At 47.3% G+C, this 15955-nt stretch overlaps 2 protein-coding genes across 2 annotated transcripts; one reads left to right on the plus strand and one right to left on the minus strand.

Moving 5' to 3' along the window:
* Positions 1-12480: 12480 nt before the first annotated feature.
* On the plus strand, positions 12481-13722 carry LOC124666171 (HVA22-like protein f). The gene is made up of 5 exons (XM_047203518.1): positions 12481-12591; positions 12737-12763; positions 12860-12982; positions 13085-13331; positions 13411-13722. Exons 1-5 carry the CDS (start codon positions 12545-12547, stop codon positions 13435-13437), a joined length of 471 nt encoding a protein of 156 aa, XP_047059474.1. The 5' UTR covers positions 12481-12544; the 3' UTR covers positions 13438-13722.
* Positions 13723-14033: 311 nt separating this feature from the next.
* Positions 14034-15746, minus strand: LOC124666170 (GDSL esterase/lipase At5g45670-like). The gene is made up of 3 exons (XM_047203517.1): positions 15509-15746; positions 14834-14958; positions 14034-14756 (listed from the first exon to the last, which is right to left on the minus strand). The coding sequence occupies exons 1-3, from the start codon at positions 15744-15746 to the stop codon at positions 14034-14036; spliced, it is 1086 nt and encodes a 361-aa protein (XP_047059473.1).
* Between the last annotated feature and the right edge of the window lie 209 nt (positions 15747-15955).

A 15955-nucleotide genomic window follows, 5' to 3' on the forward strand; every position in this document is an offset into this window, starting at 1 on the left:
CATTCTGATTCACTAGAGCACGGTACGCTGATTTGACAGAATAGACTCCCGATCTTTCATGATTCCATGCAAAAAAGTCCTCCCGTCCACCATTGCGTAAAGGAATATTAAGGATAGCCTCCGCATTCGGTGCTAGGAATACTGACCTGATCAAAGACTGCCGCCAGGTCCAATTATCTGAATCTATGAGCTGATCCACTGTATGCAACTCACTTGGTTTCACAAGTTCAGTATCAGCAGGTTTCAAAATAGGGGACATTGAGATAGATTCAGGAATCCATTTGTCAGTCCAGATAGAGATTGAAGATCCATCCCCTACTCTTTTAATCAAGCCTGTCTGTACAGCTTTTCTGCCAGCCACAATTGCTCTCCAAGTCGCCGAGGCAGAGCGTGGAACAGTGGCAGCCATAAAATCACAACTAGGAAATACCTCCATTTCAACACTCTAGCACACAGGGAATTTTCATTTGTCATAAATCTCCAGCCATGCTTCCCCAATAGCGCCAGGTTGAATAAGTGTAAGTCACGAAAACCCATTCCACCCTTGATCTTTGGCTTCGATAAATCTTTCCAGGAGATCCAGTGCATAGATTTCTTATCAAGAGAACTGCTCCACCAGTACCTAGCCATCGCTGAAGCTAGGCTCTTGCACACTTTCTTTGTCAAGAGAAAACACATCATGCTGAATGTGGGAATCGACTGTATAACTGCCTTTAAAAGAATTTCCCGTGTTGCACATGCCAAATGTTTCTCTGACCAGCCTTGCATTTTACTTCTTGATCGTTCTCCAATGTGGTCAAACGTGCCACTCGTAATCCTGCCAACTGCAGTTGGGAGTCCCAGAAAACGATCACTAAAAGCTTCCAAGGCAATACCAAGAATAAGTTTCATATCTTGCCTGGAATTTGCTGGGGTGTTCGGGGTAAAGAAGATGGCGCTCTTCTCTCTGTTTACACGTTGCCCAGAACACTCCCCATATATCCTCAAAATCTCATTGAGTCTTTCCCCACTCTGGGTATTAGCACTAATGAAAATCAAGCTATCGTATGCAAACAGCAAATGATTCTCCCAGGGTGACTGGAAACTGACTCTAATTCCCCTATCAACATAATTTCCACCAAAAAACTTCAACAATGATGTGAAACCTTAAGCACATAGGAGAAACAAGTACGGAGACATAGGATCACCTTGGCGTAGACCTCGTGAGGGTGTAAAGAAAGGAAGGAGCTCTCCATTAACCCGCACAGAGAACCTGACAGAGGTGACACATTTCAGAATCAGCCGGACAATATTCATGCAAAACCCCAGCTTGAGTAATATTGCCTCCAGATAATGCCATTCGACACGGTCATAAGCTTTCATCATGTCAAGCTTAACCGCACACGAAAATTTCTGCCCTTTCTTCCTCCTCCGCATGGAATGAACACTTTCAAACACTACCAGCACGTTATCGGTAATGAGGCGTCCAGGGACAAAAGCACTTTGCTCTTCGCTAATAATCTCATCAAGACAGCCTCTGAGACGATTTGTCACAGCTTTGGCCGTAATATTATAAAGAACAGGACACATCGAGATAGGTCGGTACTGCGAGATCGCCTGTGGATTCCTAACCTTCGGAATCAAGGTAATAGATGTATCATTGAGACCAACAGGCAGCTCACCACCATTCAAAAAATCCAACACAGCAGGGACAATATCAGATTGGAGGATTGGCCAATGCAGTTGGAAGAAAACTGCTGTAAAACCATCGACACCCGGTGCTTTTGACGGTGCCATCTGAAAAAGAGCTTCACGGACATCACTCGGCTCAAACGGCTTGCTAAGCAAGTCATTCATCTCTGTCGTCACTCGGGCCGGTACATACTCCAACAGCTCGCTCATATCATGGTAGCCTTGGGAAGAATACAAGTCTTGGTAAAAGGCTTGCACTTCCATCTTATCTTCCTCTTCGTTCACACACAAGGAACCATTCTGCCTCCTCAACCCAGATATCTTGTTGATACGTTTCCTATGAGAGGCTTGTGCATGAAAATATGTCGTATTACGATCCCCCTCGTGAAGCCATTGGACACGAGAACGTTGTCTCATCCAAATTTCTTCTTGGCGCATAGCTTCACGCAGTTGAATAACAACACTCTTTTCCTCATCCGAAGGCCCACGACCTACAGACAGACATCGCAGCTTATCTAATTTTTGTTGTAGCTTCCGAACCTTCCTCTTGAGGCCACCAAATTCTTTCACACTCCACGGCTCAAGAGCTCGCTGTAGAGAGGACAACGAGTCCACAACGCCTTGCAATCCTTGAGCAGTCTGCCTTTGCTGCCAGGACTCAATAACAATTTTATCATAGTCAACATGGGTCTGCCAAACATTTTCATATCTAAATTGTTTTGGGCCGTGCCGCTGAGAGCCTGACAACCCAGATCTCATTCCAGCCAACACTAAGCAGTGGTCAGATTCAAGTGTACAAATATGCCGTACCCGTACATGCTCGAAAAGCTGCCGAAATTCTTCATTTGCCAAAGCACGATCAAGCCTAGCTTTCACATTAGCTTGACCCGCCTGCCTATTGTCCCAAGTATAGGGAACTCCCGTCCAACCGAGGTCTTGGAGGGAGCAATCCTCCACAGCCTCGCGGAAAGCTCTCATCTGCCATTCAGGTCTCTGAGCAAGACTAAAATGTTCATCCCCATATAGGGTCTCGTTGAAATCTCCCATGCACAACCACGGGCCCGAGATCACTGAATGCAGAGTGCGAAGAAACCTCCAGCTCTGATGCCGATTTTCAGCTCGAGGTTCTCCATAAAAACCAGTAAACCTCCACTTAGGGGAGGATAAATCAGACGCCTGTACCACCGCATCAATGTGATTGAGACTGAAATTTTTTTACTTCCACATTGAAAGCACTGGACCAAAAAAGACCGATACCGCCACTTAAGCCATCACTGTTCACTGCAAAGCAGCCGGCAAACCCCAGCGTGCATCGCAAGGCTTCAACATGAATTGCACTTATCTTCGTCTCCATGACAAACAGGAGACCGGGCCCTTCTTGCTTCGTTAGACAACAAACCTCTCGAACTGCCTCGGGGTTCCCAAGCCCCCGGCAATTCAGACTAGCACAACTCATTGCTCCGGGCAGGGCTGTATCACAGCCTCTGCCGAGTTAGTTGGTGTAGGTTTCTTCCTTTTGGGGTCTGGAGTCTCCTCCCTTGCTGCATTGGTCACACCAGTTTCTACCCCTGCAGGAATATCGAAAGGAACTAGGGCATTGCCCGCGGCTGACCCCGAGGCCCCCGCATCCATTATAGGCAAAGGCTGCACCTTCCTATAAGTCTGAGACTGCTGCTTGCGCTTGCCCACATGATTCTTCTTTATTGGGGATGTTGCATCAGAGCTCAAGTTCGCTGCATTGCTCGACTGTCGAGTGTCAGCCTTTCCATGTGTGAAAGTCTTTTCATCCATCGAACCATCACTATAGCTGGATCTTTTCCACTCATCCGGAGCCCTGAGATCCTTACCAAAAGGGAGTTCACCATTAGGGCCCTTTGTTCCAGGCGTGGGACAAAGAAGATCAGCGTGCCCTAGACGGCCACATGCAAAGCAGAAGTGAGGTAACTGCTCATATTGAATTGGGTACATGTCCACACCCTTGCGCCTGGCCGAATCTATCAAAATCCATCTTCTCAGAGGACAAGACACATCAACAGTAACTCTTTCCCTCGGAAATCCACCAGCATGATCAAATAGAGCTTCAGTAGCATTCTTATCAATCTGCTTTGCAATAGGTAACCACCATTTCTTCTCCCGCAGATTGAATGGCAGATTAATGATCCTATCCCAGAGAGAGCCGATCAAATTTCAGCTCTGAAGGTTGCATGCAATCCTCAAATTCAGTCAAAATCACCGCGTTCTTACTGACATGCCATGGAGAACCAACCCATGCACGATCACGATCCCGCTGAGTTGCAAAGTCAGCCACGAACATGTTCCTACCAACAGATCGGAAGAACAAACCTCTAGGGTTACCCCAGGCCGGCCGCAGCGCACTGGCGATGGTCTGAATATGGAACGTCGTCCGATGCAGCACCTTCCCCGCCACCGACCACTTCTGCTGCTCCGCCTCCTCCCGATCATCCACCACCAGAGGTGTGGCCTCTTCTTCCGAGATGTCCATCTTCCCCAATTCCTCCTCCAGCTTTGCCCTAGCCGCTCGCGGTGACAAGACCTCCTTCTCCTTCCCCTTCTCGCTCGTCGACGGATCCATTGATTCGAGCACAAGCCTCCACGCGCCTCGCCGAGAGATTCGACGCGCGCCGCCAAAATCCACTAAACCCTAATCGCCTGCGAGGAGGCTCCGAGAGTTACGGGAAAGGTTTTTTTCTATCTTTTCTTCATTACTTGTGCTAGACTTGTGCACATGTGGATGTGGTGGCCGCCCTCGTTGTCGTCCACCGTATGGTGGTATTTTCACGGATATGGTAGGTCAGAGGTGGTAAAAAGAGCATTGAAGCCCAAAAGAACACTAATATTTTACAGAAGAATAAATGAGTTTTGAGGAGGACAGATAAAGATAAAACATAAAGTTGAAAAGGACATGGAAAAATTCAAACGGAGGCCCAGCTACACGTAGCCTTTAATTTTGAAAGAATTAAAATTCATTTTTCAAAATTTTAAAAAATCTGAATCAAAATTTTGGAGATAGCCAATGATGTATACTACAATGGTGTAAATCTTAATACAAACTACTTTATATTCTAGGTTACACAAAAGTGATAAATTCTGATAAATTTATAGTGAATAGTACACATTTAAAGACTACTAATTTCGTTAGATTTTATCAATTTTGTGTAGCCTATAATACAGATCAGTTTGCATTGAAATTTTGCACCATTGTAGCATAATACATCACCGGCTACCTCTAGGATTTTATTTCATATTTTTTTTGAAACTTTGAAATATAATTTTTTGTCTTTGAAAATAAAGAGTTATATGTAACTTGGCCTTCTTAAACGCCACACTCGGAAGGACATAGATGAAAAAGAAATGAAGAAGCTATGGTCCCTTGGGAACATGTGAGATCCTCCACCTCCGCCATCACCAAATGATAGTAATTAACTTTAAAACTGAAAGCTCTACTATTATGTAGTATGAATCTATTTTTTGAAAGGAATGTATGAATCTATTAATAGATGATATCATTACAACGACCAATTTGATGATAATGATACACATATTATCACCAGATTCGTCGTGGCTGACTAGACAAGTGGGCGAGGAGGATGGTAATGACGGCTTACATAGGGAAGATAAGTATGTTTTAGATATGCCATAAAATATGTCTTAACTTTGTCTAAATATGTATTAAATCTATTAATAGGGAGTATATGATAATGCTCTTGATGCTATATTATTTGGTGATCCTCCATGTTTAATAATTATTACAAATACATGAGACGATAATAATGATATACTTGCCATTTGTGATGATGCACTCATCCATCTTGCATCCATGTATAAAGTTAAATAAATATTTTTTAAAGGAAAGCAATCATGTGATTACGATGATACATCTAGCGATCCTCTATATATGCCAAAAATTTCCGAAAATTCATTTTAACTTTTGGATGCATATGCTCGCACCACTTAAAAAAAATATTTGTAATTGTTAAAAAATTTAAAAAAATAATTCACATGTACATCTTAACAATCTGCATGTGCTCGTACAATTTCGTAAAAAAGATAAATTTTGTGGTCGATGTAAAAAAAGACAAAACACGTCACACAAACAGCCTTATTTATCACCAAATTTTGTTTTTTCATATAGCTCAAACAACAAGTCAATTTTTCATGGAAAAATTTTCCGCACACGTAGCACGTGACGATGCACACGTTAATTTTTAGTTTGATTTTTTTAAATATTTAACCAAAGATGTATTTCAAAATAAAGTGAGCACATGCGACAAAACATCACTCCCAAAATTTTCAAAGTCACATCATTCTGGTGGTCACACTGTTAGAATTACATCTAATAGTTGCAACTATTATGAAAGATCATAAAGTCACATTTTTGGTAACAAAATTTGGTTTTTGAAACTTTTAGAATCTCGGGAAAAGGTTCGGGATTGGGGCCAAATCCTGTATGGACTCAGTCAGACGGTGAGGCAAGACCGTTGGCCCTCTCTTCATTGTTGGTCCCCCTCGGGCTCTCGGTCCACAACTACAGCACCGCAGCGCGGCGCAGAGTATACAGCGCACGCACGATGGCCCACCAAGGAAGACAACGCGCCGCGCGCGCCTCCCGATGCGGACAGTTAATGAAAAGCCGCTCGGTGAGGGCCCAGCGTACAATCCGCCGCGCAGTGGGAACACTTTTTCTTTGTAAAATCGCTCCACATTTTCCCCCGTCTCTCACAGGTGTCGCCGGTAGCTTCGCTTCGCAGTCCACCCGGGCAACCCGCTCGCCGCCGGCGAAGCGCACCGCGCGGGAGCCAAATGGCGGCCGCCGAGCCCTTCTCCATACGGTGAGCGCGCGCCCCTACTTACTATGCCTCGGCTTTCCTTTTCCTCTTCTGAGGACAGCGCGGCTGAAGCTGGCCTGCTCGACTGAATTAATGCCGCGCGCAGAGGGTTCGCCGCCAGGATGCGGGCCGAGGACGCGGGCAAGTGCTGGCTACTCGGCGGCCGCGCTGAGCTGGAGACGGAGACGTCGCTGCCGCTGACGCTGACGCTGCCCCTGCCGCCGATGGAGCCTCCGCCGCGGTCGCGGTGGTGGGCCCACGAACTTGCCGCGGTGCGGGCGCGGCCGGATGCCTGCGCTGCGGGCGGGGACGCTGCCGTAACAGTTGGTGGCGGCAATGGGGGTGGTTTGGGGAGGACGACGACGCGGAAGGGGTCTCGGGGGAGCGGCGTCGCCGAGAGGGCTAATAAGCGGCAGAGAGCGCTCCAACTGAAGCACAAGGTATGGTGCCTCCGCTTTGTTTGTCCTTCCCGCCAAAGTATTCACTAGTAGGCAGTGGCCGTTCTCTGGTTTCATAAATCAAAACTTCATGTGCTGTTCTGTTATTTTGTTAGTCAGTAGGTTTAGGAGGGCCCTTGTCACATTGGAAATGAATGAATGGCATTTGCCATTTCCTTGCTCAACTGTAGAAGTATGTATGCTTGTGCGGGTAGGCATGAGCCATGACCGCGTTGTGTTGAACAATGCCCAAATTAGATTCCAAGCCGGTAAAATCTCTGTAACATGCTTATTTTTTGGTTAGTTATCCAGTTACTTTTCCATAAGTGTAACATGTTTGCTGCTCTTTCCTTGATAACATGCAGCAAAGAAATATTCAAATGTATGCCATACAGTACTATTTCCAAGCGATCCATATAGTACTATTTATTGATCAAATTACATCAAAGAAGTTCTATTGACTAACTACCTAATTACATATTGTTTGCGTTCCCCTATCTAGTCAGCTTACTTTGTTATTTTCAGCTAATACTATGTAAGACATGTTCTTTAACAGGAGAGAACCTCTAAACCCCAGTCAGCATCTTGCTTACTTCAACAGGAATTGTTAAGTAAACACAAAGGCTGTACCGTTCGTACGCTGAGAGCATTTGTTCCGAGGAAGAAACTGCAAGAGCGACAGGATGATCATATCTCAGTTCAAGGAGACAGCTTGAAGAAACAGTGCGGGACAGGAATAGATCACAGACGAAGCATAAAAGCCAGCAGGCCAACTAATCATCCTCTAAATCATGTCTGTGAAGTGGTGGAGCATGTTACATACCCTCCCAAGGATGATATTTTTGGAGATCTACCTCTTTTAGAGAGCTCCAAAATCATGTTTCGTACTGGAGTTGATATACTCCCTACTGTTATAGAAGATTCTTTTCTGGAAAATCAAAATGGAGCAGATGCTATATCGGAAACTGAACAATTGAAACTAATACCCACTTCTGACATATCAAAGCTAATGTCACCCCCCCTTGAAGACTTAGTGAAGAAGGATCAGACTCCTGATAAAGAGTCAACATGCATCTCCCCCAATGATGCAGGAAGAAGTCATTCTTTCTCTGCTAAGTTTGATGGTCCACTAAATCATACAAGTGTCACCATGGAGAAAGCTTATCTTGCTGAAATGCAGCTGAAGTCCACTGATGTTCCTGCTTTAAGTTCTTATTGTAAAGATGAAGCAAAATCTGGTTCTAGCAAGCCTTCACAGGGTTGTTTGTACACGAGTACAGACCACTTTCAGGAAATAAAAGGAACTGGTATCAGTTCAGCAACTGTGAGAACCAGAGCTGAAGCAACTAACAAAGATATAGATTCATCAGTCTGTGGCAAGAAGAGCACTTATATCTGTGGTCGACTGGTTCCAAGCGATTTCTACGCAAATACAGACTGCTATCAGGAAATAGAAAGAACTGGTATCAGTTTGGCGACTCTGAGAATGAGAACTGAAGCAATTATCAAAGATAGAGAACCAGCAGTCCGCGGCAAGAAGAGCACTGATATCTGTGATCGACTGGTTCCAAGCGAATACCATTTTTCACGTGAAGGCACTCTATTGTCAGTTGTATCGCAGGGGACTGCGAGTGCAGGAATAAACACAGATGCCAAACCTGCTAAGGAATATGCCTTTACTTCCGGTCCTTGTAAATTTGCAAGCAATATATATCATGAAAGTAGAAAGAGTGTAGATACATGCAAACCATTATCAATGGATGACCAAGGTAGCTGGTACTCTAAAGTTTACCCAGGTCGCTCTCCTGCAAGTGGTTTGCCTTTTATGAAGCTACCTGGCCTTGAAAGAATGGAGATCTCAAGCTATGATCCGAGAATGGGCGAAAATAACTTTATGAATGGACGATTAAAGAATACAATAAGATGCCAAGAGCAGCAGCCGGTGAGTGGCATGGTCAGTATTATACAAGGTCAGAATAACATTGGTTTCAGTGAATCGCAAGCAGGGAAGAAAGCCCTGGACGGTTTTGTGACACGGGATAGTTGCCATTCTCATCAGCCCACCGTGCGCCTAATGGGCAGGACAGTCTCAGTCTGCAAGAGTAGCAAGGAGCAGGAGTTATCTACGGAGAAAGGGTTGATTGACAGTAGTATTGTTGAAGGAGACCGTCCCTCAGCAATTTCATGTGAATTGTCTCCAAAGAGACTGTTCCATTTTAAAGATTCTGTGGTACCGAGGGCTCGTATTCTTGAATCTTCAGATATGTTGCCTAGGATTCCCAACAGCACTTTAGCACAGGCAAGGCCTATCATCAGTGATGCTCAAAATCATATTCTGCAACAGACTAATAATGTTTCTTCAACATTTAAAGATTGCACCTGGAATTCTGGCAGTCAATTTGGTTGGCAAACTCAGGTAAACAAGGGATCCACCATAGGTGTGAACTCCGGGACCAGACATTCTGAGCTATATCAACCACCAACATTGACAAGCATTCCTCGTAACCAATACTTTAACTTAAGCATCCCTGGATCAGGCATGCACACAGAAGATCACACTTTTGTTCGTTCAGCAGTAAATCAATCTTCTACTTCATTTCCACAGTGGCCATTAAATATTAGCATGCAGGGGAAGTACCAGAAATCTACATCCTCGTCTTACGAATATCTTAGATCTGTTCCTACTCACCAACCCTACCAAGTACCTGGAGCAAATCTATTTTCTACACCAATAATATCTTTTCATGACCGTGGTACAAATAACGCTGAGTCCAGAAACTCTTATCAGCCAGCGCACCCTTCCCTTACAGCTAGTTTGGCAAGTAAATCCATTTCAGCACTAAACCCAATGTGCACTGGCAGTCTTTTAAATATAGATGGCAGAAAGGGTGTTCCCTTCGTCGACCAAACAAGCAAGAGACCAGCTTGTGCAGATAATGTTTCACAGCAACCTGCCAAGAGGCAGGTTGTTGCAAACAAACTGGAGGAGTTAACAGGTCCGATATTCCCAAATGTGAAGAACTACTCAAAATCTGGCTGGTCACTAAATGACGCAGTTGGTCCAAGGATACTTGACTTTAGTAACAAATTATCAAGAAATACCGCACAAATATCAAAAGGCCAAAAATAATAATTTAGGGGACAATTCAGTTCCAGTTGTTGAAGCAGGTCAAGGGCTGTAAGCATGGTTGCAGGAGCTAAAACCACGTTGAAGCCAGGTCTGCATTTGAATATTTTTTCAGTTAATAATGGTTTTAATGCAACTTTACTATAGTGGAATGCCAGAAAGAAGCAATGGGAGTGTCCCAAGTCCAGTTATATGTCTTGAGTTGTTTGGTATTTGGATAGTCAGCAAAAGGGAAGGCGCATTAGATTTTCTACAATTCTAAAGATGATAGTGTAGCAGTTGGTGGATTACTCCTATTCATGTAAAGTTTTCGCCCAAATGTGCAAGAATACTTACTTTGAAATAAATATCATGACAGATCTGACATCATATGTTAGTTTAGCTCATATGTCCCCTTGATGCATATCAGTCCAATACTGCAATCTGCCTACTCTTTTGATCAGGTAATAAGAAGTAAAGCACTAATGCTGCTGCTGGAAAGCTGCCAGTTTCACTTTTAGGAACTGTTTGCTTTCCTGTTCCTAGTGTTTTCGTAGAGTGATTTGCAATCTTCACTCTTTTTTTCGAGAGCACGTCAGGCGTGCCTTATAAAAGGTAGAAGAACAAATACAATAAATTCAACGGCGGTGGCGGCCCGACGTTGGCGACGTCTCTGACGCCGTTCTCCCTCTTGGGGGCGATGTCGAGGTACACCCTTTTCCCTTCCTTCCTTGTGCCCGGTTGAAAACCCCAAATCCACGGATTGGGCGGCGGCGCTCCGGCGTCGTTTCCCCCCTTGGAGGCGCCGTCTTTGGGTCTGCGGAAGGGGGTATGTGCTATGTGTGGTATGGTCGCCTGTGGCGGTGTCTCTCGGAGGAGTTGCTGTGGCGTGCTCGGTCGGATTAAGGTCTGGCCTTCACGGCCGCGCGACTGCCATCTTCTTGCCGTGTCTTCGGTGGTGACATGGTCCTAAAGCTTGCGTCTTTCGGTTGATTGGTGCTGAGGTCGACAACGCTGGTCGAGGGAAGCTCGCGTGCAGAGGTGTTCATGCTTGTTGTTCGATTCCCTGACATTTTGTTCTTGGTTGTGCATCCGCGCTCTCGGGTGAGCTGCTCTACCTCCCAACGGTACGGCGCCCTTCGAGCCAGGGCGAGAAGGCAGGGGTCTTCTTTGGAGGTGGAAACGGATGTCTCATGGGCAATGTTGATTTGGAAGTTGGCGAAGGCGGGTTCCTCCAGTGGCGTGCTTGTCTTCACGATGCTGTCTACTTCATCTGATCTTTCCGACGGTCGATGGCCTCGAAGCCCAAGTTGTTTTCTTGTTTATCCTCTGTTTGCTTGCTGTTTTGGAGCCTGTAAGCTGATCTTTCAGCACCATGTACTTGCCGTTAAGGCGTTATTAATTTAACGCAGGGCTACGGCCTTCTGTTTAAAACAAATGGTTTGGATTGACACCCACTCACATCTCCTGAACTCCAAAAAGAACTACTCTCTCGCATCTGTCCTGCTCCCTCCAAACAACACCTGCTCCCAGAGCCTAAACTCGTCCTTAATACGACCCGCGAGCTGAGCGGCATTGCATTGCTCTCTCGTGTTGCTGAACACCCTCGCATTCCTTTGCTTCCAGAGCACCGATGATACTAGAATGATGAGGTAGTCAAACTTTCTCCTATCTCCTTGTCCACCTGCTCTCTGGCCGAGATCCACCAGTTCTCAAAGGAGACATTGACCTGTGGTTCAGTAATCTGAAGGCCAGCGGCCTGTAGGCATAAGTACCACACCTCCCGAGCAAAAACACAATGCCCCCAGGATATGCTGCACCGTATCTTCCTCTTGTAGACATGTGAAACAAGAGCTTGTTTGGTCTTGCAGACCGTGGCTGAATCTTCTATCTGCTGTCCAGAGACCGCTTCTTGCTCGCCAGCCACATGAAGAGCTTGCACCTTCAGAGGAGCAAAAGCCTTCCAAATGGGCTTGTGGTCTGTGGAGGTTGAAATTGCAGCCCCCCCCAGACAAAGCAATCTTCACTCTAACCCCCTTTCAGCTAAAAGAGCATCATGAGCTGCAGCCAAAGCGTGCTTGATTCATCAGTCTTGCTCTGTGCTTAACATGCTAGGTGAGACAACGACATGTCAGAAAGCAGCCGTCCGCTCTAAACTGAACTAACACCCAAACTTGTGATGCCTCTCCTAGGTAGCCCTCTGGTTGTGCAACCTTGTAAAAGGTCCGTGGCAGTACATGCAGTTGCTTCAGACCTTTCCAACTCCATTTGTTCTTTCTTTCCTTGGACCAAGAGTAAGGGAGACTTTGCATCGTATCTGCAAGGATGCCTTCCTTGTTCACCTTTAACCCCGATTTTAAACTGCCTTGACTGAAGTATAAAACCATCAGCTGTATCCCTTGTCATCTACACCGTCCCATTCCAACAGAGAAGAACATCAAGAATCCCCGGAGAAAGCTTCTCACAAGTTGCAGTGAGGAATCATGGGTGTTCTTGGTGCCCTTGCCAGGCATTTGGATTCTCTTGTTGGGTAAGCACACTTTTCTCTAAAGCAGTTCGTGTCTCATTCTTTCTGCTGCTGGTCCATAAGAACTTCAAGCGTTTCAGTCGAAAGTTCTTATCATCTCCGGAAAAAAAAACTGAAGTTCTTGTTTCTCCTATGTTGCACTCAACAGGCCTGGAATCATGCTGCTTTATCCGCTGTAAGTAATTTATCACTTTATTCAGAAATAATGGTTCGCTGAAAAACATCCCAACACTGTTTTCTGAATTCTGACATGGTTTTCCTGCACGATTAGATACGCGTCGATGCGTGCGATCGAGAGCCCCTCTTCCCTGGATGATCAGCAGTGGCTCACCTACTGGGTCTTGTACTCCCTGATCACCCTCTTCGAGCTCTCATGCTGGAAGGCTCTCCAGTGGTAAGCCATTAACCATGACTCTCCAGTTCTCTGCTCAATTCATTCAGTTATTCATCGTGCATTGAATTTCTGAAGATTTCGCTCTGTCTGCCTATGTTTCAGGCTGCCTCTGTGGCCCTACATGAAGCTCCTCTTCTGCTGCTGGTTGGTGCTGCCCATCTTCAACGGCGCGGCCTACATCTACGAGACGCACGTCCGGCGCTACTTCAAGATCGGCCAGTACGTGAGCCCCGCCTACAACGAGAGGCAGAGGAAGGTTCTGCAGATGATGAGCCTTGACGCGCGCAAGTCCGTCGAGCGATTCATCGAGACGCACGGGCCCGGTGCCTTGGAGAAGATCATCCAGGCGGTGAGTTGTTTTGCCTAGTTTCCGTGTGTTTTATTTTTGAATGTTTCCACTTGCTGACGCGAAGGTTTTACATGTGCAGGCCGAACAGGAAGCCAAGAGAGCCTAGTTTAGCTTGCGGTGAAGTGGAAGGCATTCTTTCAATTGGGGGAAACGAATGGAAATGGCTGCCGTGTGTTGTGATTAATGTGCCTGAGCAGTTGTAATCCTTGTGCCGTGTGCGTGTGATTAGTCGGCTTGTTGGGCTTGGGAAGATACCTTGCTGCAGCTATGTGAGAGTTGACACAACACAACAGGCTACATACTTGGTGTACAGTACAATCATGTGAAAAATGTTCTTATCTGACAGACCAAACCAGCCTATGAATGAAAGCCCAGAATTCTAACTGTCCAATTAGTTAACTCTGAACTCGTGTGCACTGTAAGCGAACAGAAATGCCAGACTGACAAACAAAACCAGTCTACGAATGAAAACCCAGAATTCTAACTGTCCAATTGATTAATTCTGCACTCCTCCTTTTCTCTCCACTGAACACGAACAGAGATGCCACCGATTCAGGCACCCCTTACAACGAAAACCAATTATTTGTCTATACCCGTTACAAATTGCATGATGAGGGTATTCACCGTAAAGAAAAACAAGAGAAAAATACATGTCTGTACCTGACGATCGAGACACTCAAAAGAGATTGAAGAGGTGAGAGATCAGAGGGAGGCGAGGGTGGCGATGTCCATCGGGTAGGCGTCGTTGGGCGAGGCGGCGCGGTATGACCTCCGTCCGACGATGATGTTGGCCGCCTCCGACGGGTGGAAGGCGTCCCAGAAGATGTGCTGGTCCCTGTTGGCGCAGGGCGCCTGGTACGGCAGGCAGGTGACCTGCCCGTTGTTCCTCCCCACCCCGCAGCACCCGGCGTTGGAGTCGGTGAACCCGTAGGCGCCGGCGTTTGCGAGGATGTCGGCGAAGATGTTGTATGCGTTGATGTAGGTGAAGTGCGCGCCGGGGAGCGAGTTCATCTCGTTGACGAGGCCCACCAGCCCGCGGTTGAAGATCTTGATGGCGCTGTCGATGCGCTCCACGCAGGTGCTGCCGTCGGGGCTGTACCGCGCCAGCTCGTTGGGCGCGCACCCGACCTGGCCGACGCCGATGAGGGCCACCTTGCGGGCGCCGTAGCTGTACATGATAAGGAGGTAGCGGCGGTAGTCGGCGATGAGGGACTCGGAGTACTGCTCCGGGGTGTAGCGGCTGCCGGTGCTGTAGAAGGCCGGCTGGAAGTAGTTGTTGAGGTAGTCGTTGCTGCCCATGCCCACGCTAAAGATGCACTGGCTCAGCCGGTTCGACGCCGTGTCCTGGTCGCCCAGAATGTTCACCATCGTTTGCACCGCCGTCTGGTAGTTCTGCACCTGCCCCGCGAACGTGATCCGGCCGCCCTGAAATGCATCCATGCAACACCGTTAGCGTGAGCGTTTCCCTATCTTTTTTGGTTCGTTATGTGTTTTGGACGTACGAGCTGCTGGCCTGTCTCGGCCCGGATTCCGGCGGCGGCGGAGGCGAAGTTGACGCCGTTGAGGAGCTGGTCCCCGCCCGTCTCGGCGTAGGGAGGGATGAAATTGTCGAAGCCCAGAAGTTGAGCTGCGCATAAGAGAAATCTGTTTGTTAGGTATCAAAGTGAACTGCTAAAATTGCACTCCAACAGTCATATGGTTGAAGAACCAAACAAACATCTTCTCTTCTCTTAATTTTACCCGTGAGCCGTGACCTCGGTTACACTAGTATTTGCGAGGACGATGAATCTAGCCACGTACACCTACATTGGGTCCATGAATCTATGTTCACTCCACCCCGGCAAATTAAATTCCCCATAACCATCACCGAACACTGCATGCATTGTACTATAACGGCAAGCTGGCCCACGCATGGGTGTACGTCTCGCCAAAAAAAGGCTACATTCACAATCCTTCATTACGCGCCTCCCTCGAACGGCAGGGCATGCAGCTCCCTGCTTATCTATCACCTGGCCCAGATACGCATGCATCGCCCATGACCGCCATGAACTTCATCGAGCTTGTCTGTCGATCTAGACGCTCGGGCGCGCGCTAGTAGCAGTGACGAAAACGACAACAAGCTAGCAAGCCTGCGGGAGGCCAGGGTAATTTGACACATGGTGGGCTGATTATATTACCGATGACGTCGACGGTGGTGAGGCCGTTGGTGAACCTCCCCGAGGAGCCGCCGGGGAAGTCGACGCCGTAGGGCGGGTAGTTGGCCCGCGCGAGGGAGACGATGTAGTTGTTGTTGCCATTGTCCACCAGCGAGTCGCCAAAGATGAAGTAGCACGGCACCTGCGGGTCGCACCGCGCCACCGTTGCCAGCGCCAGCAACGCCGCCGCCACCAGGCACGTCAGCCGCCCCAGCTCCATGGTCTCCATAGCTAGAGCCTAGAGCTAGAGATGTAGCTAGCTAGGCACGGGCACAGAAGAAGGAATTGGATATGGATGGAAGAGCTGAGGAGCTGGTCACACTCTCACACTGACGGACGGGAGCTAGCTGGGATATATAGGCGCCGCACGGGCAGGGGCGTCGAGCGAGCGGTAACACCCGGAGTGATAGCAGATGGACGCTCCACTTG

The sequence above is a fragment of the Lolium rigidum genome, chromosome 6 (genome assembly GCF_022539505.1).
Source record: "Lolium rigidum isolate FL_2022 chromosome 6, APGP_CSIRO_Lrig_0.1, whole genome shotgun sequence".
NCBI classification, from domain to species: Eukaryota; Viridiplantae; Streptophyta; class Magnoliopsida; order Poales; family Poaceae; genus Lolium; species Lolium rigidum.